Here is a 27,747-nt window from a genome sequence, read left to right as displayed (position 1 = left end):
GATTCTGTAACCTGGGGCCGCCTTTAATAAAAACCTCGGGGTGCTGTAACCTGGCGTCGTGTGTTACCGGCCCCGGCGCGACGTCAGAACAAACCCTGCGGCGGCGGGCGGCGCGCAGCCGCCTGGGTGATGGATTCCTTCGCTAACCCCGCTCTGCTTTCTCTCTTTCTCTGTCCTAGTGCTTGTACGGCTGCTACGTCCATTCCTCCATCATCCCCACGTTTCACAGAAGGTGCTACTGGCTTCTGCAGGTAGGACGACAAGTTCCTCTCTCCTGGGGTGATCCGGTCGTGTTTGGGTGCTGCCAGGCAGCTCGGTGGGCCCGTGTCTCGTCGTCATTCGGGGGGATTTTGTTTGTGTGAAGTGATGGGGATTTTCTGAGTTGTACGTCTCTGGCAGAGCTATGATATATTTTCTCTAGCAAAAATAGAGAGCTGATGCCAGCTCAGATGTTCCCTAAGCAGAGAGTCAGCTCAAGGCAGACTTTTTTAAGGTTTCCAGTTGCGTTTTTCCGTTCTGAGGCAGGCGGCTGCTGTACTGACACACGATGGCGTGGGAGAGAAAGGAGCCCTGCGGCTGTGTTTGAATTTGGGGTGAGCCCTGTGGCCAGCCTGGCAGCGGAGCTGCTCTCCAGTGGGAGTTCAGTCTCGAGGGAGTTTTTTGGGTGATTTTTCTTCTGGTGGCTGTGGGCACAGGGATTCCCCTGGAGGAGTCGAGTGGAGTCTCCTCCTGTTTCTCAGGGCTTGGGTAGTGGCCTGGTCCCCCCAGGGCTCCTTGAGCTGCGGTGGGGGGTCTCAGGTTCACACGTGGGAGTTTGCCCATGGTGGGTGTTCACTGGACCGAGGTGCTAACCCGATGTTTGTGGAGCTGTTTGTATTATTGACTGGTTAACGTTGCTTACAAACTGGAAGCGATTTGTTTTCTTTTGTTAGAAAGCAGCGTTTGACACATATTGTAATAATAGTATTGTTTTAAAGATTAAACCCCCGCAGTCCTGAAAACAAACAGGTCTGAGGGAAGTGACATCTGTTTCAAGAAGCAAATGGAAAATAATCCCTTTTTCCCCCTGGTTTTGCAATTGTGCTTCCATATTAAAACAGAAGACGCTGTTGCTGTCACTGCTGCATGAAAGATGCCCAGCGACCCGCAGGGGACAGTGCTCATGCCGTAGACGCGATCAAAGGGAACGTGCACAAAATGTCACTGTCCTCTGTGAGGTTTTAGTGCGCCTCAGCTCTGTTTGCATCCTCTGCATGTAAATGCCACCTGTAAGGGGAAAACACTTTGCTGCAGCGGTGCGAGCAGCGTTTCCCCTCCACGGAGGAAACCTGCGACTCCCCTGAAAACGCGGCGCGACCGCCCCGACCCTGCAGACGTGTAGTGCTTTTCCCCGCAGCCCCTCGAGGCCCTGACCTGCGTCTGCGGTTGGATGCAGCGAGAAGAGGGGGTGCGGGGTGTAGGTGGGCCCAAAGAGGCCATCACATGTTCTCGGTTCAGTGCACGGAACAGGGCAGAACCTCTGACCGTACGGCCCGGTTTTCCCGGGGGGCAGACAGCTGCTCTGTGCTGTTCAGCGTCCGCCTGCCGATGCCCGTGGCGCGGCACCAGAATTCGAAGGAGACTCTGAATTCCCTCTGGGTAACTGCGGTGCTCCCCGAGCCAGCGCCTGCCCCGGGTGTCCCTGTGAAGCAGAGGGGACCGGGCGGTCCCCCAGGTCTTGGCTGCGCAGGAGCAGGGGCTGGGCCGTGGTGGAAGGATCCTCCAGCCGCTGCTCGGGGAGGTGCCGGTGCTGAGGGGTGAAAGGGGCCGCTGGGCCCCCCCAGCAGCAGCCCTCAGCCAGGCTCAGTCACCACAGGTGCCGGGAGGTTCCCAGGGTCCCTGAAGGGCAGCTCGGCTCATGAAATGTTTTCACATAAACTGAAAATGTTAAGGCAGGCCCCCGTTTCTGAAGAAATTCAGGGCAGGCAGCAGAGCCCTTCCTATTAAATCCCAAGAGGAAGGGATGACGCAAAACCAAACTGCAGAGCTCCAACCTAAAATTGGACGGTGACCTTTAGGGAGGCTCACTCCCAAACCGCAAAGCTTTTTTCGTTACCTTCAGAGAGTATTTTCTAGCTTTGCCCATCCTTCCGTCAAGAAATTTCTCATGGTTTTGGCCCGTTACCCATGCTCCTGTAGCCCGAGGCCTCCCTGACCGTGGGCAGCCCCAGATCCTGCTCTGTTGCGGGCTGGCCAGCCCTTGCTTGCCTCCCCTTGCAGATCACCCCTCTTTCATCGCAAGCTTTGTATTTTTTGTTTTTGTGGTGTGCTACCCAAAAGTACTCCTGGCCTTGGCCGTTGTACCGTTAGCAAGCTGCTGCCTGAGGAGCGGCACTGCAGCACCGTCGGAGCTTCACAGCCGTACCCTGAGGTCTGGCTCGCTGGCGTTCGCAGGGCGCCTGCCGACGTTCAGGCGTCTTCTTCGCTCTGATAATTGCCTTGGATTGAGATGAGGGGATGGGAAGCACGTTTCCTATGGGACTATTTATAACGCGTGTTGCAGGACATCTGGTTGTGGATGTGGTACAGTGGTGTTCAGAAACAAGGACACGTTGTGCCTTTGCTGTGGGAGGAATGGGGGTCTGTGATTCGTGACAGCATCTCCCAGGCATAAATGGGCATCCTTCAATCATGCGCTCAAGGTTATGCAGCCGGAGAGAAAAGCGCTGGCCAAGAATAGAAGACACTTTTCTAATGTCTGCACAATGTTTCTGTTCAGCTCCACAGTGAATTTAGGGGGAGTGAGACAGGAGGGAGGGAGAAGGTATTTTGTGCATCTGCTTCAGAGTCTTCCACTTCACCACCACCCAATAAATGAGTCTGATGTTCCAAAACAGGTACAGCCAGGGCAGCGTTTAACCTCAACCTCCAGCGAAACGTTCAGCTTTTAGCTCACAGAGGCAAACGGGTGACTCACTTTTCTGAGAGAGACGTGTAGAACCTTCCTGGGCCGTGGAGCGCTCTGCCTGCGAGTCCCTGGTCAATAGGAAGTAAATACAATTAGTCTGTGGTGCTGCCTATGTTTTATGGGCTGATCTTCCTCCAAATCCTATTGTCAGGTTAGATATTGATTAAAAATCCCCATGTAGTTGTTCTTGATCTTTTCTGACTGGCGTTTGCAGCGTAAAGGCCAAGACTCAAACAAGCCGCGGAGACTGGCCGTCTCTCCTGTGCCTTTGTGCTGTGCTGCAGCCATTAATTACACGGCGCGTCCCATTTCTTAAACAACTTTGCATTGTCGTTTGTGATTGACGCAACGTGGCTTCTCCCTGCAGACCCGTCAAAGGGATAAGAAATGGAAACCAGTCGGCCTGAACCGTCGTGGGTCTGAGTCTCTGCCATGGGCAGGGGCTGTGGCACGGGGCTGCCACTGGCCTCTCCTCCCCTCTGCTCTGAACGCGTTTTGCCTTTTGAGACGTTTCAAGCTTCCTTGATAGTGGATTTTAAGTGCTGCCTTACCCCAAACGCCTTTAATATTTTTGATAGGTGTTGTAGTTGCTGAGCAAGCTCTGTAGGGTCTCTGCAGGAGAGGTCCAGCCCCTCCCGTGGGGCTCTGGGAACCAAGAGCAGGAAGCACATCGAGATGGTGGTGGTGTTTTCCTGACATCGGGTTCTCGTACTTTTAATTGTCTGATTTCTGAAAATAAGATTGTGCTGGGAGCGACAGGCAGAGGAAAAGGTGGGGCTGAGGATGCCAGTGACCTCTTCAGGGTGCGCTGGGGTGACTCTTCAGTGGCACTTTTTTTTTTCTTTTTTGCCTTTGGCATTACCTGTCGGCTTCCGAGAAGGAGCGGTGCCCTACCCGTGTGCGGTCAGTCGAGCACGGACGGCGCTGCTGCGGGGTTTTGGGGTACAAGGGCCGGCAGGTCCCCAGGCTCCTGGGGAGGCGCAGGCGCTGCCGCGGGGTCGTGGGCTTCTCTGCCGGCGGGACGCGCTGCTGCCAGCGCCCACGCTGCGCCCGCCAAGACCTTCAAAATGGCACCAGATTTTCTGGCAGTGGAAAAAGAAGAAGGAAAAAACCCTGTTTGTACTCACAGTGACTAATGCAGGGAAAATGTGGATTCTCAGATACAGACAATTTTCAAACATTGGCACAGCTGAGTAGCAAAATGCAGCGTTCCCTTCTGTGTATTGGTAATTGGCACCCCAGGAATTTAAAATTAATCTCGCTGCCAGGCTCCCGGGGCTGGCTGCTGTTTGCAAAGGTTATTGGAGGCGGGTTTCATCTTCGCCCGTTCGTAGCGATGCGTCTCTTGCTCTCTTCCACGCTTGTGCCGTGCAGCTGCAGACTGTGGGTTTGCTGGACGGTCTTTTCCATCCTGCCTTTAGCACATTCTTTTATCTTTTTTTAGTGCTAGTGTTAAGGTGCCAAGGTTATGGGAAGTAATACATTAAAAAAAAATGTTGCCCTTTTTCTTAATTAAGAAGTACATAAATTGTCTCCTTAAATATGTGAAAATATGCATTTTAGGCACTCAGGTTTCATTAATGCTATTATTTGTTTGCTTTTTATGAATGATTCCCCGCTTTCAGCAGTAATTTAATAGCAGCAACAGTCACAGCAAGGTGGGATCGGGAATCCTCAACAGAGTGCTGCTGGCACGATAGGACACCCTCCCGCTCAGCTATAGAAAAGCTGGAATAAAATAAAACGAGTTATGATCACGTATTCAAATAAAGCCAATGCATTTGCCCAAAGAATGCTCATTAGCTTACTCCTTCGCCAGTGGCGTCTGCACAGGTGAGGTTTTCCTGATAAAGATGCTCGTGGAGATGCGAGGGGCAGGGAATGCTGATACGAGCGGTTAGGGACGTTCAGCCTGTTGGTGTTTACCTATTCATCTCGGCCAATCAAACAAATTACGACTAACAAGCATTCAAGAGCAATATGTAGGCAGATACCTCTTTCACATGGTACGCGCCTGAACTGCTGGCTGAATAATTCATTCCTGGTGAAGAAGCGTGTGAGCAGCACTGTTCTCCCGGGCGAGCCGGAGGAGCAGAGCGGGGTGCAGGCCGAGCTGCGCCGGGTGGGGGGACGCCAGAGCCCCTCTCAGCCCTATCGTAAACCCCTGCTGAAACGGGACGCTCCCGTCCCGCAGGAGCCGGGGGGAGAGGCTGCGTTTCATCCTCGCTGCTCGCACGCTCGCAGGGTGTTCTCGGCAGGCGCGGGATGCTTGGCTGGGGTAGGGGATGGCGGGGGAAAGTCGGGGGACAGCGGCAGTGAGAGCAGCGGCGGTGTCCCGGTGGGAAGGAGCAGCTGGGAGGTGCTGACGGGGACGCTGCGGCTGGGCAATATTCTGTTAGAGACCTTTAATGATCCTCCCTGCCGTCCCGCCTGCACCAGCCGTACCTCGCAGAGCATCCATAAGCACTGGTTTCATGTCAGACACTTAGGCAATACTTTAAAAATGTTTTTTCCTGGATTCTTCCTTCTGATACACTTGAATATTCAGCTGTTTATTACTATTAATGTCCACACTGATGCTGGATGTTCTCTGAGTGTTCCCTTCCCGACATGCGGCCCGGCCACAAGCTGTGGGCAGAACGTATCAAGACCTGAAAATCAGTTAAAACATTTTACATGAGCTTTGCGGCTGTCCTGCAAATATTTGGTGTTCGTTCTATACTTTTTTGCCTCAAATTTTCTGTTATGTCCTAAGCAAGAGGAAAACCTTCTCGTCTCTTTTTGGTGGCACCCCAGCAGAGCAATGTTTCCCTGCCCGATCGCGGGTGCTGCGCTGTCAGCAGCATCTTCCCCGTCTGTGGCTGGAGGAGCAACAGACAGCTTGAGGATTTTGGTCTTTTTCAACATAAATTGGAAGCATTACAATCTCATAAAAATTCCTGAGACTTTTGCTTAGTAATAGGTTTTTATTTTTCATTTGGGTAAAATAGAAATGACTGGGCAATAAAGCACTGAAGATCATGTGCTGTGTGTGGGCACTGGAGATCGGTCCCGTATTGTTGGGGAGCAAGGTGTGAGTTAGGCTCTCAGCATAACGAGCCTTTGCGTCTTTTCTAACGGGAATATAAGCTGTTGCTGCTGTGCTAGCACGTTCTCCCAAAGTGAATTTTAGCCTGTGTGATGAAATTAAGCGCATACTGAAGTACAGCAGAGTGTGGCACGGGGTACCTCACCCGCGCTGTCGTGGCTCAGCATCCTGAGCACCCTCAGCATCGCGGGGCACGGAGGGGCTGGTGCCCCTGGGACAAGCCCGGACGGTCCGAGGTCTGGGATGTGTCCGGGAGCCGCGGCAGCAGTGGGCCCACGGCCCGTGGTGGAGGCACACCCAGACCCGTGGCCTTCAGCCCTGGCTCCTTTTGCAGTTCTTCATGCACGGCTGCTGCCCGGTGGAGGCTGTTAGTGTTTGCCATGAAGCGGAGGAAATCTGGAAGAGAATAAACGTACGGTGGTATAAGGTGCTGTTTATTGTTATTATGTGGTCAGAGGAGATGAGTATCTGAGGGTTAACTTCTGAAGAATGCAGAGCGTGTTGCAGACAGAGCCTCAGCCAAGGTGGGCCACGATACCCGACAGAGAGCCTCTGGCGTTCTAAAATGTGGCCACAGCAAAGGTTGAAAGGAAGAGAAAGTCCTGCCTTTCTTGTGTTCAAAATGCTGTAATTTCTAACGGCTCAGGCATTTCCTGACTGCTGTAACACTCTTCAGTGCCCTCCTCCTGGCTCCCCCTTCGGTGGGGGTGTGATGGGGGAAGCTGAGGCGAGCCGCCGGTGACGTCTCTCAGACAGAGACATCTGCTCGGTGCCTCTCCAGCACGGGCGGCCGCTTGGAAGGGGCCAGCAAGGGCCTCCCACCGCCCGGGGGGCGTTTGCCCGACAGACCTTTGAGCGGGTGTGCTTTAATTGCCTCGGATTCCTGTTTGTAGTGCAAAGTGTGTACGTGGAGCTATGCTGCAAGAGAAGACAGTAAGCGTGGTGGGACACATGGTGCTGCCAGGAGACCAGAACTGTCTTTTGTGTCAATTTAGGTCTGAGCTGCAACAGAAGCAGCACTTTCGGTAGCCACTCTGGCCAGGAGTTGATAGGATACAGCAGCCGGTCCCCTTGGGTCTCTGCTGGGCTCCATGGTGCTTCCCTGTGCAAAAGCATCTTCGGTGAATGGAAAAGTTGTGGACGCCCTTTTCATATTTCTTTAATATTCCTTTGACACGATCTCTTGGAAAGACGCTCTCTCCTTTCCCTCCTTTCATCTTCTCATCAGCTCTTTCTGCCAGTGCCTCTGCTGCCGCGCGATCACAGGAGCAGCCGTGGCTCAAGACTTCTGTCATGTCACGCAGGGATCATTAAAGATCTGAAATACTCCTGGAATCAGCAGAGCTGTCCAAAAAAGTATTGCTCAGTCCAACTAAAATTGCAAGGGGTTTGGTCACTGTTTTACAGTAATTTTCTGGTTTCATTATTTCAGTTCTTTTTTTGGTCACTTTTCTAACGAATATTTACTCTTGAAAATGAATTTCAGAGGAGCCATGTAAGAGAGCTGTTAGCTCTGCCTCCTCGCCAACACTTGAGCCTTTCTCATTCGCTTTGGCCGGAGGATGGAGGCCGCTGGGTGCATGCGGCCGGTGCCCGGTGCCAGTCCCGAGCAGCCTTGCTGTGCTCGGGGATCGCCCTCGGCCGAGCTGTTCCACGGTGGGCTAAAGGCGTTCGAAGCACCTTTGCGTGGCTCTGCACGTTGTGTAAAACTCAAGTTCCGGTCAGCATGAATGCCCCAGAACTTCATTTTGGCTGTCGTTAGCGATAGTTTTAATGATAACAAATCACGCTGTGCTCTGCCGGGCTCCAGCGCTGCAGTGAAATGAAAACGAAGCAGAAGCCACGACGCTGCGGGCTGCGTTGCCTCTTCCCTTTGCCTGCAGCATCAGACCCGCGAGAGGAGCTGCTTCTCTCTGGGAGGAGGCAGCCGTGGTCGGCGCGCTCGCCGTCCCTCCCGCCGTGGCTGTGCTGAGGCCATGGGCCGTCCTGCAGGCAGCCGCCGCTCTCCCCGCGGCGCGCTGGAACGTGCCCGTGTTGTGCCGCGGAGCAGAGGCCGCTCCCGCGCCAGCCGAGGACGGAGCCGCTCGCAGCTCGTCCCGCTGCTGCCCCTGGCTCGTAGCTGCCCGGTGTGCGGCTCGGCTCCGTCAAGGCGCTTCCCCCGAGGTGCCCGTCGGCTTTTCTGGCAGCGGAGCCCCCCGGGCTGGGGAGCGGCCCCAGTCACCGGTTCTCCTGGGGGTGATCCCACTGAAGAATGCTCCGGTTTCCACTTGTCTTCTCCTCCCCTGACTCACTTTCAGAGCAGCTGCATCCGTTGAAACCCACCTTCAGTCTTACAGTCTTTTTTTAATACAGACACACAGAGGATGTGTTCAAGGGGAAGGCTAATTTTGCTTGATTCTTCCTCCTTCAAGTTTTACTTGCTCGCTAATGTTAGCTTCTCATAGAGCCTTCACCTTCGCTAAAATTAAATTCCATCTGGCAGAGCTCATCACAAGCTGTCTTCCTCCCAGCCGTCTCCTTCCTCTCCCTAAGAACGAAGCCATCCTGTGCACCCTGCTCCAGAACCGCGCCGTTCCGTTCCAGAGAGATCACGGCCCGTTCGCTGTTCGGGAAAGGACAGAACACGGAGGAGCAGCAGCTCCAAGAGCCCTCTCTTCCAGGGGAGCCAGCAGCACGTCTGTGTTTTACACCCATCCTCGCACGCCAGACCACAAAAATAAATCAGGATGTTGCTTTCCTGAAAAATGTTTTGCATGACAAAAATCTGTAGTAGGTAAAATTGAGCTGGGGACTCAGGCTGGGCCATACCCCTTTATCAGTCTGGATACCTTCAAAACAAAGATGTGTTTTGACACCTGCAGTATGAGTAAAATGGGGCTGCGGAGGAAGGCAGCAATAACCCTGTGCTGATGTTCCAGAGAAGGGGAGGCGGGGAGGATTACAAATGAACTGGTATCTCGGAGGTTGGAAACATTTTAGCAGGAGTGCTTTATCTTTTGTAATGTTTTTATAAATTATTTATTAACACACTTGCTGCATTTTCCTGAGAAATTGGATAGAAAAGCAAAATGTATATCCGGCAGATTATATTCCAGAAGAAAGACGCCAGTGATTAAAAAACAATTTCCAACCCTTTCAAACACATAACTTTATTTTAGACGAGTAGTCTGCTATTTTTGTATTGCTCTCCACCATTTTAAAGAAAATCCCGGATTCGTTCCCTAGATATATGAGGAGACTGACGTTAATGTGAGCAAACTAAAAAGCAGTCAGAGTGCTTTAGTTGTTGCTTAAATAATCTGTTGTCATTTATAGAAGAGATGCATTTCCCAAACTGCTGTGGGACGTGCCTGGGTTGCTAATCGAGAGGAGTTATTACAGGGGCGACGTAAAAAAGCCCAAAACATGTCCGACTCCCGCAAAACTCGAACGCAGATCGTATGCGTTTGGCTCCTGGTGGGAACGATGCACCGGCGGCGCCTCCCGGCCGCCTCGGGGGATCGACAGCAGCGTCTCGGCCTGCGGTGGGCCCCCGGCCCTGGGCCAAGAGCCCTTCCTCTGCCCTGCCTCGGGCTCCGCAGGAGCAGCCGCCTCCAGCGCGCTTCGCCCCGCGGCCGCAGAGGGAGCCGAGAGCGGAGCCGGGGCTGGGGGCCCTGCCCAGGGCTCTCCTGTCGCTGGGGAACATCAACGTCTCGACGGTGGCGCCCGGGAGTGACGGGGCTGGAACCGGGATTGCTGCGGTGCGGGCGCCCGGGGAGGCCCCGGCAGCGGGACCGAGTGTCCTCCCGGTGCTGCTCCGGGTTGGGGCGGTGGTGCCAGCGCCGCGGCGTCCTCGCGGCGGGGATCGTGCTCATGCGACAGCACAACTCAGCTGGAAATTAAATCAAACCACAGGCTCCAAGACACTTATTAATATGCTCTGTATACTGAGGATTAGGCTTTTGGTGACACTTAAATTGAATTCTAATGCTATTTTGAAATATATAATACGCTGAATTTACTTCACCTCAGGTTTGAGTTAATGGTTTATTAAATTATGCACCTTGCAGTAGCAAAGCAGTTTCCTGGTGTAGGACACTGAGGCTTGCGGTAGCAATGCAGCAATTTTGCTGATCTCATGCCCATCCTCCCCGGTCAATTATTAGGTCTGCAGGTGTCCGTGAATGTATTATAGCGTCGGCTGAAGTTTCGCCCTCGCCGGAGAGGCATAATTGGGGATTGGGCTGGAAATTCTGTAGTGAAGCAAATTGCAATTTGAGTTTAGAGATTTGGAGTTCGTTTTGGCATGGGCAGCGGAGGGCTCGTAGCAGATGCTGCCGAGGCTGAAGTCTCTCCTTCTAGCACAGGATTTTTTTTTTCTTCTGACACGCAGTGTTTGGGCCTGCAGTGAGTTTCCCCCCCTTTTGTGTTTTATCCGGTAAGGCACGCTTTTGTAAGTGTTTTGGATAAATCACTTCCTAGGTGCCTGCAGAGTGGAATGTTTTTCTTGCTGTCCTTTTGCCTGCCTGAACGTTCCGCTTACTACCCCGGTTGTTTTTATTCTCAAAATCCTCTTTCCTTCCTGAAGGAGGGTCTGTCTGTTCCCTTCCTGTTGAACGGCTGCCGTCAGCCATCACTGATGTCTTGCGCTGCTGCCGCCCGCCCCCAGTTAATGTCACTGTGGTGCCTCTTCTGTCTCGCCCTGCCCACGAGGACTCTCCATCCCAGCCATCCCCCACGATGGACGGGAAAGTGGCCGTCACACGTGGGAACATGTATACGGGGCGCTGCCCTTAGTGGAAGTCAGTAAAGGTTGTTGAAAACGGCCCTGAGTTCATGGTCTGTGCTGTGAAACGATGCACCCGCCTCCGGAGCCGTGGGCAGGGTGTGTGCGGATCACGGTCTCCGTCCTCTGTGAGATTTTGAGGGTTTTCTTTAATGTATTAGTGCAGGGGCAAAAGCCAGAGGAGAGTGACCTGAATGGCTTTCCCTCCTGAACAGCCGTTGTACCTCAGGGCATCATTTTCTGTGTCAAGGAAGAAGTGCAAGATTTTTCTTATCATCCATTTGTTTCAGTTAAATGTCAGCCGGTTTGCATCTGCTCCTCGCGCTGCTGCAAGACGTATGTCGTGTGACAGCCTGCTCGCTCGCACCGGAGTTACTGGCCATCAGCAGTAAAGAAAGCACGATTTAGATAGAGTGAAATAGAGGCTGAGGTTTTATCAGTTTAGCCTCTGTAAAATGGGATGTCCTCTCCCCAGGAAATTAGATTTCCTGATAATGTAACCAGCCCAGAACAAGTCTGTTGGATTGAATATGTCTTCATACTGCCCTCCTTTTACAGCCAAATATTGCAGATGAGCCCCGAGAAGGGTTGAAGGTGCTTCCCATCTCCCTGCAGCAAGGCAGCGCGGAGGCAGGACGGCCCCTGCGCAGCGGGCACGGCACGTGTGTTGGGGTATTGTCTGCCCGCAGCCCTTGGGGACGTGCAGGACAATAGTCGCGTTAGAAAAATGTGTCTGGCTGGCATTGCCAGCACCGGCTTTATTAGTGATGACGGCTGTTGAGCGCTCTGACCGACCTGATCGGGGCCCCTGTAATGATGGGCGTCTAAGTACGGAACAGCTATGGTTGTTAGGGGAGGAAATTCAAAAATAAGATTGGTCTGCGTGACCTGAATCTGCCTTTGGGCTGAAGCTACTGGCTGCTTTTTGCTGGGAAGAGCTCTGACCTGCAGGACGGCTTTGGCGGCGTCGGTCCGTCGCTTGCCAGCAGGAGACGTGCAGGAATATTGCATCACAGACTGAAACGCAGAATAATGTTGCGTTGCATGCTAAGCCTGCAAAAGCAGCTGGGGGCCGCGGGGAGCGGGTGGGTGTGCAGGGATGCTCAGCAGCGAAGCCGTGTGCCCCGTCCCCCGTCCCGCGGGGCAGAGGCTCCACGTGCTGTCCTGGCCGGGGGGTGGCACACACGGCCCTTCTCTCAGGCCTGGCCTGGGTGATCATCTCCGTTCATGATTCCACACGCCACCACGGGCGCTTTCTGCTGGAAGAGAGGAGGCCGTTGGGGTTTTCACCATTCTTCGTGGATATTTGTTCCTGGTGCTCTTTACCAGCCGGCATCGACGGCTCCGTAACCGCAGCCTGTACTGATGAATGCAGAGCACTGTGCTTGTTTCTCTATACCCTACACTTGAACCGACTTCTTTGGGGGTTTTGCTGTTCTTAAGATCCAGCACCAGTGTCCGTGGTGCTTCCCGAGTGCGAGCGGGACCTTCCTCAGGTGCAGTTCAGCCAAGCATCACTGTGTGCTTCAACCCCCGCCGTCTGGCGTGGAGGCACAGTCTTTGGGGACACAAATAAGTCTCCTTTTATAGTGTCCACACGCAGTTATTTAATACCTTGGAGAACTGTTCCTGTCTGAAACGTATCGGTCAAAGTCTCCTCATCTCATGCTTTTGCATTTCATGCATCTGTTCCTGCAAGAAATTTGCCTGGTGTGCATAGCATAAAATATTGTAGGAAAAGGAAGCCACGTGGAAAATAAATCCCCTTCTCGTCCTGCAGTGAAGGGAATGGAGCTGCAACATCAGTTTTGCTGTGAATGGGCTGAGCGAGGTGCAGAAATCAGCCCTGAACTCCTCCCGCAGTGCTTGGCACTTGCACAAATAGCTCGAGCCTCAAATGCTGTTATTCTTTCGTTTTTATTGAACATTAAATCCATCACAAAAATATGCAGAGAGAAAAATGAATGCAACATCTTTCAAGGTCAGTTGTTTCTGTGGAGGCGATGTAGCTGTGCCGGGCTTTGTACGAGAGCAGCCCCGGCGCGGGAAGGCAGTTCCGCGGCACCGGCTCGGGACGGCGCGGCGCTGTGCCTCTTTTTGGGGACAAATACAGCAATAGGTCCTGTAAGCTGCTGCCTGTGCAGTGAGGCACTCTGATAAACATCAGTTATAGCTGTTAAGGGATGTCATCTCCTGTGTGCCAGTGACTGACCTTTCCCTCAGTGTCACGGTCTTCTCAGGAGCCCAGGTAGCCAGACGCCCCGTGTGCGTCGAGGGCAGCGCAGCGGCCGAGACCCGCTGGAGTTCTGAAAGGTGCTCGGGTTTAGACCCGTTCAATATTTACATTATGCTGACAAATCTTGAAACCTGTGAGAGAATAAGTTTTTTCTGAGTTCGCCTTGTAGTCATTGGGGGAAAGAAGTTACAACTCTTAGATGCTGGGAAGCTGCAAACAGCAATTACCTAAAGCAGCTTTTCTGTCTGTAATATCATTTTAGATCCTAGAGTCTTTCCAAGCTCAAAGTGACCTGTGATCTTGCTTGTACAGTGAGAAACATTGTCCTTCCAGGGAACTAAACCCTCATTTTCAGGTTTTATAGAAACAAATACGAAATCCATTACAGATTCAGAATTTAATACGACATGTAGTTTTTGGAGGGGCAACTCTGAGTTTGGGGAAGGAAGCCATGTCAGGTTTGGGTTTTAACAGTGGTTTGCTGAAAACATGTGAATTAATAACATGAGAGAACATCAGTTGCTGTAAAACGTCAGCTGCTTCGTCGCTGTGCTGGACGTGAGGCAGACCTGGGCGCGAAGGGTGGATCGTCGTTCCCCCTCGCGTCCCTCTTGCAGAAGCTTCCCGCTGCCTCGGGTGCTGCGGGGACTGGGGCTGCGTGGGCTCAGATTTCCAGCCTGCTGCACGTGTTGCAGGGGAAAGGAAGGAGAGGATGTAGAGTGGGCTTGATTAAAAAGTGCTTTTGCTTTTTCTCTTGAAGGATCTTTCAGTGGAAACTGTACATGAAATTTATACTCCTCTCATATGATTTTGACTGGGTTTAGTGCACAAATTCTCAGTAGAAAATGTATTCCATAAAAATTTGATGTGGAACTGTAGCTCAGCAGAATCTTTTTTAAGAAATCCAGCTCTGGGATATTTATTCTGTATCTAGTTTCAGTTTTAGTGCCTATTCCTTCTGCAGATGCCCTCGTTAGCCTGCTAACGGTTTATGAAGAGCTCAGCCCCTCTCGTGCCCACATCCCGGCGCTGCCGCGTTTCTGCAGTGCCTGATGGTGAAGTTTTCGGGGGAGAGCGCAGCTGCGGGGAGGGCTACCTAATGCTGCTGCTCTTGGCTTCTTCTGCAAACAAACCCATGCGTTTAGTTAATGAAGAGACCCGAGGGCTTAGGGCTCACCTGAGCAGGGGGGAGGTAAAGTGTTACCGTGCTGGTGGGCAGCGATGTGGCCACCAAGAACACGGGGCACTCGGTTTAGAGTAAGGCTACTGGGAAATAGTTTTAGCAGGAAAAGTGCAATAAATCTGGATTTATTCTCCTTTGATGCTCAGCATGCAAAGGGTGACAGTTTAGGGGAAATAGGACAGGAATCTGGGGTGGCCACAGTGCAGATTTCAGGGTAAACCTGAAAGCTGTGAGCCCCTAAAGTGTCGTTTCTGGCTGTGCAATAACATCTCTGCAGCAGGAGTAAGTGGGGTGATCCCGGTATCGAGGGGGAGTTAACGCCGATGTGTAGGGGAGAAGGAACTTTTTTCCGGGCTTTCAAGCAAGCGACAGCGACGGATGAAATCCTCACTCTCCTTCTTGATTTCTGACCTTTGTGCCAGAAGGTTCCCGTTTGTTTCCCGACGTTGGAAGCAAGCGTCGCTTTGTTGGGCGGCCGCTTGTCCAGCTCCCTCCTCCCACTCCGCGCCGGGAGACCCGTCCCGGGGCAGCGATGGCCAAAGAGGCACGAAGGGACTCTCCAGAGATAAATCCCAAGGTTGAAACCTCTGCTTAGCATTTCAGGGTCACCGTAAAGATTTCGAACAGGTTTCTGGCAGATCCTGAGCCGTGAGACAGTGGCCCTGCCCCTGTGAATTACTGACTCCTCAATATGTTTTAACACAGAGCTGGAGGCTCAAGGCACCGAGAGCTTTTTCCTGATGTTTAGTGATAAACTTTTGTCTCCTGTGAGTAAACAATCTGCTTGCTTCGCCACTTTTTTTCAATTTAAACAGGAGTACACTGAAGCCCTCTCGCAAAAACATTTATTATGTCAAGCAAAACTGGAGGGTTTGGGTTGTGTTTCTCTAGTCTTTTTTTTTCTTTATTTCTAGTGTTCTCATATCAAATTTTCACTCTAAAAATACTGCCCAGAGGCATGGGAAATGGCACATGGCTTTATGAAATATACCCCCATCCTAGGATAGGCCATGTTTTTATTTTGTGACAGTCCAGGATTCAGTGCGTGGCCTAAATATTGTGGCATCCTATTTGATTTTTGAATTGTTGGATGGACTAGACGCTATAGCTCACGGACAACATGACCATTTTTCCTCGTGGTTTACCCTTTTTCTAGATTACTGTCTGTAAGTTTCAAAATGGAACAGGATTCCTCTGTGGTTTATAAATTAGGGCCATATTACAGCAGCACCCAATAGTGCTGCTATATTTTAGATGGTGTCAGGGTTTCTATTATAAACCTCATTTTTCAGAGGTTTATAGCTCAGCCATAAAAATTCACTGTATGCTGGGACTCGGAATGTAACAGCTGCATCTCAGGCATGCAAAGCATGTGTTTGCATGTATTTTTTACAAGCACAACAAAGCATGCTTTGTGTGTGTGTTTATACATAGAGGCCTGTATAATTGTATTAAAAATCAGCATAAATTTATCCTAACTTTTGTTTTCAGAGTTAATCGCTTGGAAGTTAGGAAGTGCTCCCTTTTTGGCAGCCTGAGCAGCTTTAATTCTTCCCATTTGCCAGCCCGCTCTGTGTGCCGAGGCAGGATGCTGTTGAAGGAATAACAGAGAGGGGCATCATTAAAGACTGTCTCGGGTTGCCCATGCCTGGAGAGGCAGAGCAAGGCTGCTGCCCTCGGGGAGGGGGCGCAGAAATAACAGATTTGTGGCAAGGCTGTATGTCCAGTGTTACCTACATGCTTAGGCCCCTTTGAATGTGTGCAGTCGGTAGGTTTTCTTAGGTTGACATATGAATAAGATACCAACAGCCTCCTTTTAATAGCCTTGCATAATGCTTACACCTGCTGTACTATAATTTGCTGCATTTCAACAAATAAGCCAGTTCAAATGAACGAAGAATATCTTTCCACGGTGCTAAAAGTGCTCCTGTCAAAAGAAAACAGAAAGGGGCTATTTGTGGCCCCACGCTATGTGCAGCCATCAGATGACTGAATTCATGCAGTTCAAACAGTCATCAACACGGGATTGGTTTCATATATACAAACAGACAGATAATGAAGGACGCAGATTTGGTCTGAATGTAAAAAATTTAAAAAAAAAAAATAAATCTACACAATTTGCAAGGTGACGTTAACCGAACTGCAGCTAAACGCGTTTTGTGACATTTTGGCTGTCGTTGGCTTTCCATCTGTAGGAGTTTTATCGTCAGTGTGAGACAGGCCTGTCTTCAGGCTCGTGTTTTTCTATATGTTAAGGCATTTTGACCTTCGTGCTATTGACTCACGTTAATTCTCCCTGGGAAGTTCTGCCTGGCACGAGGCGCGCAATCAGGTCTCTCTTCAGACGCTGTAGTGGCAAGAGCACGTCACGGGCTGCTTTGGTTTGAAAAGCCGCGTTGCGTCACTGCAGGGAGCACGCTCTTACCTTCTCTTCCCCAGGTGCTCCTCAGCATTTCTCATCTGAGCCAAACCGGAGTAACAACACGCTGTTAGGCGTGTGCCGTGTACCGGCAGGGAGCGCCGCCGTGCGCAGCGATAGGGGCGTTACGCCGCCGCTAACCCCTCAACGCGCCCGGAGACGGCTGCTTTCCTGCACACACCTGCACCGCCTCATTAATTAATATCATGTTTTACATTTTGTTTTAATAAAGCCTTTTCATTATGGATCTCGTTCCCATGGTAGGAAAAATTGAAATTCTTTGCAAGAGCATTATAATTAAGCTGTAGAGCAATGGGAGGAACGCGCCGCGCTCGGAGAGCACCCGCCCGAGCTCTCTGGTGGCGAGGGCGATGCCCCGGGCTTGGGCACTGCTCCTTCGTGCTCGGGAACGTTCCTGGCCGGGATGCCCTGTCTGCCCAGAGCGTTGCACCTCTGCTTGCTGTAGCCTTCAGTCTCAGGTCACATTTCACAGGTTGGAGAGATGGAAAGCAGCTCCCCTAAGGCAGCAGCTCCCGTGTTTTTGGCTCTTTGGGCCACTGCAGCTCTCAGAACGCTCGCGGCCGGCCAGGGCAGCGACAGGGCAACAGGTTTTATTGCCCAGTTTGGTTCTTCAGGTTAATTATTTACCGAGGGCAGCAGTTGTGGCGTCCGCAGCCAACACCGCGGCGGGGATGAGGGGGTGAGAGGTCTGGCACGTGGAGCCAGGTTGGGGTGTTTCTTCAGGTTAGTGTGAAGTACCAAGAGTGGCAACGTGGGAGGTAAAATACTTTGTTATTTTAGGTGTGTTGTGGCCTGCTCCTGTAGGTTCAGAATCGATGCACCTAGTGCATACCCGGCTGTTCATAGCATGGAGATGGGCTTTGGTGAGCCTGTGGAAACCGGGTGTCACCATGAGCTTAAAGCATCGCTGTTCGACAAAGGTGCCTCAGCAAGAAGAGTTAATTAAGTTGCGTCAGAATTACCTGTGAATTTGGAAACAGGTTTTTATTTTCTCTTTGACAAAAAGTAGGGTTTATAAAATTAGACAAAGCCTGTCCTGGAGGAGCGGTTGTGTTCCTGCCTCTGACCTCGGGGATGCTTATTTATGAGCTACACGGCAAGAAGATGGAAATGCTTCATTAGCAGGCAACATTGCATGTTATCTGGAGAACATCCTAATGGAGTAAATTAGGAGGGAAACATCTGTTGCTTTCTGTCTCAGTTTTAGTGCTCAATCTGGTGCTAATTCTGGCCTTTTGTGACCTTTTTATGTGTCCCTTCATCCTCAATATGAGGCATGTTTTGTTCATTAACTGTGGATGTGTGTTGCAATCTTTGAACTGAATTACTTCAGAGTTCGTCTCTACCCTCTCAGAGAGATTTGTTCCCGTCTTATTTTCCTTCATTCCCGAGACCTTACAGACAAAATGTTAGAGGTTGAGTTGAAGGGAAAGGAGGCTGAGAGGCAGTAAAATCCTGGGCCAGGCAGAGAAGATGTGTATACATGTGTGCATATACAAGTTGCAGAGTTCTGCCCTCTTCCCCCTTTTGTGGAACGATTTTATACTTAAAAAATAGCTATAGCTTACCACAGAACAGGAAAGTCTTGGTTTACACAAAATTTGTGGCGTGTTTAGGAAAAAATATTCCTTGCAGCTTCATGTCTAAATGTCCAGGTTTGGTGCGTGCAGAAATTCTTCCTACATCGCACTTTTCCCACTGAGGGATGCGGCACTGCCCAGCACGGGGCCGCTCGGCTGCTCGGGTGCCTCCGGCACCGGGCGCTGCCCTCGCCCGCGGGCCTGCGCTGCTCAGCACCCAGCCGCAGACAGGGTTTGTTCAGGGCTTAAAACACTTGCTCAAATTAATGACCAAAAATGTCAAATGTGTCCACAGCTAATTATTCATTAGATGCGTAATTAGTGTGAGATGATTATGACATTTTAGTGTTATTAATTTTTATACTCTAATAGGAATTAAATCAGCCTACGATCCCAGCGCAGCAGTGCGGGCGGGCGGTGCCGGTGCTGGGCCGGGGGGCCGCTCTGAGGAGCCCTCGCTGCCGAAGGCTGAGCCCGGCGCCCAGTGCCGCCGTCCTGCCCCATCGGTGCAGGGAGGCAGCGGAAAGCGCCGACACACGGGGACGGGGGGAGGCCGTGGGCCGCACGCCAGGTGGGGAGGTGCGAGGGCAGCTTGCAAAAAGGAGACAAAACTGTCGTGAAAGAGCTGGGATTTCATTTGGGTTCGTTCTGAAGGGAGGGGAGAGAACTGGCTTCGGTGAAATCCTCCAGTCAACCCTGACTTCTGGGTCACTGGAGGAGGGTAGCCTTGAGTTTATTGCAAACAGTGGACAAAATATTTATAACACACGTTATCCCTAGACAGCGTATTCCAGACAAACACCTTCTTCATCTCCTGACCAGATCAGACTTTCACTTGGCAGTGGTTTCCCTAATTGCATCTTCTGTCAGTCCTTGCTGGAAAACATGCCTTGCAAATTCAGTATCGTGATTAATTTATATGAAGGATGCAGCGTTGAGTTTCATGGCTTCTTTTCCCTCTCAAATATATTCATTCCTCAAAGGACGTTTAGAGCTTTTTACACCAACAAAACTTCGGGATTCTCTAGCAAGTGTAAAACCAAATAAGCACGAGATGCAGAATTTCAGTTAAAAGTATTTGTTCATGCGATGCTGTGCCACTGATCAGTGCTGAGACGCTTCTAAGGAAGGTCGCTGGTGGCTGTCCACACTCCGTCTCCCTCCGTCTCCCACCAGAAGAATGGAGCAGATACCAAACCGGAACCTGGGTGCCTTCCTGATTTGGTCAGCCCTGCAATCTTAGAAGGGAGCAAGGACTGCTGGCAAGAAAATCCTCCGTCTCTCAAACGTGGACTCCAGTTCTCACCCTGCAGTGTGTGTCCTCCAGCGTCTCTCAGATGCCTTCTCAGACCCCTCTGCAGGTTCTGATGAATCTTTCCAGCAAGTGTTTTTCTGATGAGGAGAGCAAACTGAGTTACACATGAACACGGCAATGAAAATATAATGATGGACAGGAGCCAGAAAAGAAACATTCGCAAAGATGTCCTTAGCAGACAGAAATAAAGTTGCTGCAAAATTAAGTAGAAGTTTGAGAATATAAAAATTTAAGAATATAAGCCCCCTTAAAATAAAACAGAGGATTTCCTGAGCATGTGGCTTTCTTCATAATCTTGGCAAATTCTGCTGCTAACGAGTAGTGGTTGTGGGGAACATGTTACAAGACCTGCCTCTCCAAATGATAATTCCTCAGGCAACAGGGATTTCCTTGCGTGGATGCGTCCACTGACGTGAGGAGTGACCCAGACAAGTGGGCAGTGAGTGGCATTGCAGGCGTAGTTCAATGCATTAGCTGCAAACCAGTAATTATTTCTGCACACATTGATTTTTAAGGCATTTTGTTCTGAGAGCGTTGATGCTGTTCGGCTCTCTGGGATCAGTTTTTAGCTTCCTGCTGTATTCCTGCTCTAAAGGGAGAGTTGCGGGGTGCAGGTAGATAGGCTGAGCCTCCTAAATACCAAGCCTAGTTGTCTTCATTAAAGCGACGATAAACTCAAAAAGAGCAAAGCCAAACATATTGGGTTCTGTTCATTAAGAGACTGGCGGGTTTCTGGCTTTGTTGTCTTTTAATACTCCAAGAACAGATGCAGGTTGACAAGTGGCATCAGCCAAGGGACACAGCTTTATAAGGTTGTGTTGAAGTGGGGCTTGGAAATAGCCAGCTGAAATCTAATTTGTAGCCAAGTGGAATAAATTGGAACTGATAGTTATTCAATTAATGGTATGGGCAGCAAGGTGAGGTCTCTTATCAAAATAGCAGAATAAGGTTTCTTGACAGGGAGGTTTGGGAGAACGGGGCACGGCACCAGGTTTTCAATCAAATCCAGCCATTAATCATCTAAGTAGCAGGAGGGAGATGTGATTATTATGGAGAGGCTCAGCAAAACGGTTCGAGCGAGCACCTCCCACAGCGTGATGGAATCCAGCCCCGAGCAGTGGACGCCCCGCAGCCCTCCTGGAGCCGGGGGATCCCCGGGCAGCGCTGCGGGGAGCGGCGGCCTCTGTCCTGCCGGGAGCAGCGGCCGGGCCAGAGCTCTGTGCTGCTCCTGGGGCTCTTCCTACGCGCTGGCAGACCCCTGGGCTCAGACTGGACCTCCGCTCTCATTCACCTGCTACCGTAGAAGTTCCTTTAATAGCTGGAGAAGTTGTGTGTGCTCGCCGAGGGGTTCAGTGAGAGCAGACAACCTTGGTGTCTGTTCAGTGCTTTTTGTGCATCCAGTGATGCAGAGTAGGTGGTTCGCTAATGTATTTGCCAGACTTCTTGCAAACTCCCGTGGTGCGGTGCTTCAGATCTTTGGGTAATTGCATGGTGAGGAAACTGCCGTAGTTCCCTCCACCACAAGCAGACCAAGAAATACAGAAAGGCTTTTTTTTTTTTTTTTTTAATCAAAAGAAAATTTTCTTCCTATGCAAATGGCCTCCATAATAATATTATCAGTCTTGCCTCAGGCTTGCACAAGCTGAATGGAAGAGAAGCTGAGTTTATGGTTTTCAGCAGAATGGTTTTAAGCTTTATCAGCTCAGTATATAAGTAGGAAAGGAAGACTCATTTTACCTGGAATAATGGAATTCTTTGGTTGCATTTAAGGGCAAGCCAAACAAATAATTTAACAGGAAAGTTCATGTTGGTGGCTGGAAGCCGACCGGATCATCTCTGATGCTGTTCTCCGGGCACTGAGAGCTTGGACGGCTGTGGCTGTCGAAACAGCTCGTGCCCTGAAGCTTGTTTGAGAATAGGGTTGATCCCTCCAGCGCGGCTCAGCGGTCGCTGGGCTACTGAAGGTGAGCGCGGGCTCTCGGCGGACCCCTGGCGCTGCTGCGTGTCGGCGGCTGCAGTTACACATCGCCTGGCACCGCCGGGCGCGCAGGCACCTGCACGAGGTGGCAGAGCAAAAGGTGCCGGGGCTTTTCCAAAGCCTGGAAGCTCCCCTAACGCAAGCTTGTGGTGGCTGAGGTTGGGATTTTGCGGCGAGTGCCTGGTTTGATTCGGTCTCGGCGCAGCACCCTGTGCCTTGAGCTCCCGCCGCGTAGGGCTGAGGTGCAGCACCCTGCGAACTGTTCTTCACAGAAACCCGGGGTGCCAGGTCTGAGGCCTTCTGACTTACACTGGCACTTCGCTTCCAGGTATGATTATTAAGGAAATAATGAAAAATGCTTCAGCAACAGGTCTGTCGTGGGCTTTTCCCGTGGAGGGTAGCAGGTCGTATTTGGGTTTTGGCACAGAGACTGTCTTGGCCACTGCCAATGAGTACAATGGAAAATTTGTGCAGATCAGCTCAGATATTGAGGTCAATGTAAATAAACCGCATAGATGAAGTCTTAACTATGAAACGTTTCCCAAGTTGTAATATAAATATAGGCCAACATCCGTGGTCTTTCATTTAAAGCAAAGTTACAGGAGTGAAATTTCACTCGGCGACACTGATTTGGTGCCTGCAAAATCATTAACAATTTGATATTGTAGCTTTCTCATTATAAACTTCTGCAGGAAAGGGGAATTAATTTTTCTGTGCCTTCCTGCATAACCAGATCAGAAACTCCTCGCATACGTGCATTGACCCCTTCTCTCAGGGGAACACATTAGTTGAAGTCGCAGTTCTCATTAAACTTGTGCTGCAGAAGAGGAGAGTAAAAATAATGCAGAATAACAGTGGCAGGCCTGGAGGAATTTGTAGGAGTATTAAGCAAGACAGAGGGTAACGCATCAGGCGGCTTTCAGATCTGGGCTCCAAAGAGGAGGCTGCTCATGGCAAATCTTTTCCCCTTGTGCGTAGGACGTTTCTCTGAGCAAGACTGTAAGGAAAGTCGTGGGATTTCCTTATTGCAGCAACATCTCGAGCTGTCTCTTGCTGTGCGAGCGCTACATCGTCTTGCTGGAACGCAGGAGCGTTCCGGGATGAGGAGTGGTTCTCTCTCCCTCTCCTGCTCTCTGGTCCCGTTGGAGCCCGGTGCCATGTGTGTGCCCTCCCCGGGTCCCGCTGCTCGCCCAGCGGTGCCGGCACGCGCCCGACGGTGAACCCGGGAGCAGCGAAACACAGACCTGCCCCCCTTTCCCCATCGCCTGGCAATCTGTTATCTTCTGACTTCGATGAATGTCTGCTAAGAGAGGAGTGTAAATCCGGCTCACGGGCCCGTCTGACAGACCCGCCGTGTGGCTGGCTGCTGGCTGGTTTTGGTTTTGCTGGTGAGCGCTGCTCCCCCCTTCCTTTACATGGCAAACCGGGGGCCGTGGATGTAGCTCCTGGTGACAACAAGGGCCTTGGCCGTGCGCTGGCGAGGGGAGGAGCACAGGGAGGGACGGGGCTTTCGGCTCCATCTGGCTGGGGGCTCCCCGGGCTCCTGCCCCCACCAGCAGCAGGGACAGGGACGACATGTTGGGGCCAGCCTGCATCTCCTTTCCCCAATCCGTTCAGCCTCAGTTCAGGGTGCCCCGTGAGCCTACCTCTAAACAAAACGTGTGGTTCCACTGTGAAGCAAGCATCTTATGTAAACGGGGAAAATGAGAAAAGATGCAAGTGGTCTTATCTAGCACTGATCCCAAATTTACAAGGTAGACAAGACCTTGTTCTCAACAGTGCTTCATCTTACCAGGCTGAAGTCATCATGATGAATATTTCTCTCTGGCAGCGTGATATTGATAGGAGGGTTCACTTTGCCATGGTTGCGCTCTCATGAACGCTCGGGAGAGCTCCAGGTGTTCTCTCTTTAATATTGCATTGATAGCTTGATGGTTTCTTGCTGACAAAACTTCCCCAGTTCTTAATATCAGCCTGTCTGCATTCATCAGCTGCAAAGGTTTTCCCTCCTGTCGGATGCCGGAACAGCATTCGACAGAAAATGGAGAGAGCGTAGGAAGCCAATATGATAATTTTTTAATCTGCTGTGACGACTGGAAGTTGTGATGCAAAGCAAAGAAATAGTAGATGTCATTTTAGTGAAGCATGTGGAAATATGTTTTTCAATATTCTGCTTGTGTCCAGCTGCAGTAAAAAAAAAAAAAAAAAAAAAAAAAAAAAGGCTCCCAGCCTCTGTGCCCCATTCCTGTGCAGGTCCTGCAGGGAGCCTGTGGGGAACACGCTTCGGGAACAGGGAGGGATCCTTGGAAGGAGCTGTGAGTCCCATCCAGCAGTACAAGTGGATCCAAAGGCAAGGAATATCCACACCCCGCGCTGTCATCCCTCAAGAGTTACTGTCTTCAAGAGCAACCGTTGCTCCTTTCACGGACCATCCTGTCATTTATCAAGGAAATACTGTGCAGGGCCGTCAGAGTCCGAGCGTGGTATTCCTCCAGCTTACCCAGAGATCAGCTCCTGCCGGCCGCAGAGCAGTGCTCGCAAAGCTTCGGGGAGGGGAAGGATTAGGGGTTTGACTTTTAACCACACTCGTCTTTGGCATAAATATTAACACCCTGTGCGAGGGCTGTCGGAGTGGCACGTGAGCTGTAGATTGCAACAGCTCGCTGGCGGAGCTCGCCACTTCCTTGCTAATGGGAAATTTATCAGTTTGTCATGGTGGTTCTGGTAGCATCCCTTTGAGATTGCTCTTGAGCACAGTAGTATTCAATATTTTATCAACCATCTGAAAGAAATTATAAAATCATTACCTGCAAGTTTTATCACCACTTCCATTTGTGAAGTTTTGCAGGGTAATAAATATTGATGAAGATTGGTCACAGAAATTAATCTGAACATGGTTATTAGAGATGGGTAGAGTTACCAACATGTGTTTGAGTTGAAAAGCAAACTTTTGCATCAGAAAGAAAGTAAGTAAGAGCAGGCTTGCAGGGTAGCAGCACCGAGCGATGTCTCTGAAAATGGCTTCCAATCCGTAAACATCCCAACCTGCGGGAGCTGGGACTTGGTACAGCTGTGGTGAGTAGCGCTAGCACACACCCAGCCATGGGCCTTCCCCTTTTAAAGGTGGAAAGGTGCAGAGGTTTCAGAGAAGAACATGCAGTGGGAGAGTAAAGCATTTCAGAGAGGAGGCTGAGCAGTGACTTACCACAGCGTATTAATTGCAGTCTGCATTGAGGCAGCTTTAACAGATAACAGCTCAACAAGAGATAGCGCATCTCTGGGCCGAGGTCAGTAAAATGAAAACTTTGACTTGTGTTTGCAGTTTGAATGGTGAATGACTTGTCAAGGGAGCAAGTCCCTCCTGAACTGGGCGGGCTGGAGAAGGCGTCGCCTCGCTGGCCCGGGGTGGCGGCGTCGCTGCGCGGGGACTCTGGTGGGTGTGAGCGGCGCCGTCCTCTGGCCTGCAAAGCCAGAAAACCGTGACGGGGGGAGAGTCTGCAGGACGAGCACTGAGCTCTCCGTTGACGGAGCTTGGCAGCTGCAGGTCGGCGGGGTTCTGCCCAGATCTCTTGCACGGCAGGTGCCGAAGGAGGGAAGGTGCTGCCTGGCACCGGCGGGATCCCGTGGTGGGGCTTGCGAGGCAGCGATACCGCTGATCCTGCCAGCCCTGGCAATCCGCACGTGCCACCTCTCGGGCAGCAGAGCCCGGGAGATGTTGACACTCTGCCTGCTTCAAAAAGGAAAAACAACCCAAAAAAAGCAAAAATGCCTTTCGCAGCCAAATGGAAGCTTCTCTTCGGAGGACACTGCCAGGGCGGAGGCTGCGTGGCGGTTGAGGGCTCTGGGCCTGGAGCTGGCGGGCAGGACACGGGCCCCTGCCCCGCGCGGGCCGTCTGGGGAGGGGGAGAGGGCAGGGAGGGGAAGCAGGGCTGCGAGGATATTTATGCATCAAAGACTGTCAGGGCTGGGAAGATGAAAATCAGTTTTGCTCTCCCAGGGCTCCTAACTTTCTCCCCTCCAGGCAGCCAGCAGGATTTCTCTAAATATTTGAGATGGTAAAGGGCTTAAACTGGATTACTTCTGGACATGAGCAATTATAATTGTAAATGCACTATTATCTGAGCGTTCTCCTGATGCTGTTTTGGCACTGACGCGTGACACAGCGACAGGGAGGGTGTGAGGGTCAAGTGCAGTGTGAGGAGAGCCCTTCCCTTGTACCTCGCTGCCTGGGTTGCAGCAGAGCTGACCTCTGGAGTTGTTCCGTGCGGAGCATCCCCTTCCCCCTGCCTGGCCGCCGTGGGGTCCCGTGCTTCTGCAGCGGCACCTTTCCTTTACGGCTTCTTGTTTGAAGGGCACGTGATGTTTTTAAATGCGTTTGTGTTTCAGTGTTGGATTTAACCGATCCACGTAACTGGCAGCATATTATTAAATAGGAAATCAGTGTGTTGGGCACAGAACAAGATCCCCATTCCTGGCGGCAAACGGTGCGTTGGGAGGAAACACGCTGCACAAAATGCAGCATTTTCTACAGCCTGAAATCATTCCCCTTCCTGGAGCCAAGAGGTCGGGAATTTACCTCCTGCCTGGTTTCCAGAGAGATCCCCATGTTTCTGTCACGCGGAGGAGAGCAGATCAGAGGACGTTCAGCGGGAGCTCGGGGGACTGGTGATATGTGAGCCTTTTAAATGAAGTGTTTGCATACAGCAGTGTGGGAACAGGTAGCCCGCGATTCGCACACACGCACACCCACGCGCTCGGCATCCTCAGCATCTCTGTAGCCTCTGGGAAAGCAGCTGCCTCCCCTTTCCAGCAGCACAAGCCATGCGACTTCAGCATCCCCCCGCCCGCAGGGAAGGGAAGCAGAAAGACGATGTGCGTGAGCACCCGGCGCAGAAGGAGGGACCGTGGTGTCCCACCTACTAGTCTAGAAAGCTAGGCAAAATCACACAACACAATTTTCACTATGAATTCTGTTGGAAAATGGGGTAGGGGTTTAGCCCTGTGATGAACAGCCTCCAGGACGGTGTCAGGCTTTCCTGCAGCTCCTCGGTGAGCTGTCGGCATGGCTGGTCCCCCTGCCGAGGGCGTCACCGGCACCGGGCCGCACACCAGGGGCATGGGGCCGTGGCTAAAGCCTGGCCTGTCTGCAGTACAGAGCTCCCCTCACCGGAAGAGCTGATGGGAATAAAGACGCGTGTCACTCGAATATCTGCTGATCTCTGGTGCCTCACTTGGTGTTTGAAAATGGCTGGAAGTCAAGGTGTCGATAAAAGGAAAGCTTCATAAAACAATGCCAACAAAAATAAATGAAATCCTTTTATCTGATTCCTCGCCAGTCCCCTGAGGTTTGTGAGACATGGGGTGGGGGGAGTGCAAGGTCATCTGCAGAGCAAGCTGGAAAGGCTTTTTTCTATATCTGCATGAGCAGTTAACTGGAGCATGCCACAGAGTGTTTATGGCAAGATTTTGGCTTCACAATGAATTAAAAGATTTTAAAATCCATCTGCAGAATATCTTGAACTTTAGTGTTGCTGTGTGCTCAAAATAACGTTAGTCCTTAAATGTTTGATGTTCTGGGAGCCTCAAGGGGAATCAAAGGATTTTGAAATGGCAGAAGGGGAGGGTGGCTCTTGGCATTAGTGAGGTCCTGTCTGAACTGTGACACGGGACCCCCTGCCCAGCAGAAACACCTCAGCAAGCTTAGAAACCATCTGTGCAGAGCCAGCGTGTGAGGACGGCTTAGGAGCTGCTGGGCTCAGTTCAAGCATCTGAGTCGCTCCTGAGCCTGCGCAGTGCGACCTGCCGAGAGGGGCTGGGGTCTGGGCTGCAGGCTCGGGGCAGACCCCGGCCCTTTCCCGCAGCCTCTGCCAGCTTGGCTCGGCCTCAGCTGGAGCCCTCGGTGACCTCGCTCCGTCTGGAGAAGCCGCTTTGTAGGGGAGATGCGGAGGCCGGGTCTGTGCCACGGGCCAAGGCCTCGCGCTCTCGGTAGCCACAGCGAACGCCCGGGCCCTGAGCGTGCCCGGAAGGCGCTGCCTGCGTTCAGGGCACTCTGCTTGTGTCACATCCGCTGATTTCTGGTGCCCGACGCACCTCTGCGTGCAGGTGCCCCCGTCCTTTTGCTGTGTTGCCCCCCCGGAATGGCGGTTTGGCGTGGGTGCGGGCGTGACGGGGTGGGCTGGGGAGATAGAGGAGGCCAGGTTTGCGCTCGCTCTGGA

General features: G+C 51.6%; 1 protein-coding gene across 6 annotated transcripts in view; it reads left to right on the top strand.

Annotated features, from left to right (window-relative positions):
• Positions 1-27,747, top strand: part of CAMTA1 (calmodulin binding transcription activator 1) — a 293,026-nt gene that overhangs the window by 167,017 nt on the left and 98,262 nt on the right. For all 6 annotated transcript variants that reach the window (XM_074924718.1, XM_074924719.1, XM_074924715.1 and 3 more), the window contains one exon: positions 180-251. In XM_074924718.1, the coding sequence (XP_074780819.1) occupies positions 180-251 (72 nt within the window). The remainder of the gene's footprint in view (positions 1-179; positions 252-27,747) is intronic.

The sequence above is a fragment of the Athene noctua genome, chromosome 22 (genome assembly GCF_965140245.1).
Source record: "Athene noctua chromosome 22, bAthNoc1.hap1.1, whole genome shotgun sequence".
Classification (NCBI taxonomy): Eukaryota; Metazoa; Chordata; class Aves; order Strigiformes; family Strigidae; genus Athene; species Athene noctua.
The sequence above is the reverse complement of the archived record's forward strand: the minus strand, read 5'-3'. Positions and strand labels throughout refer to the sequence as shown.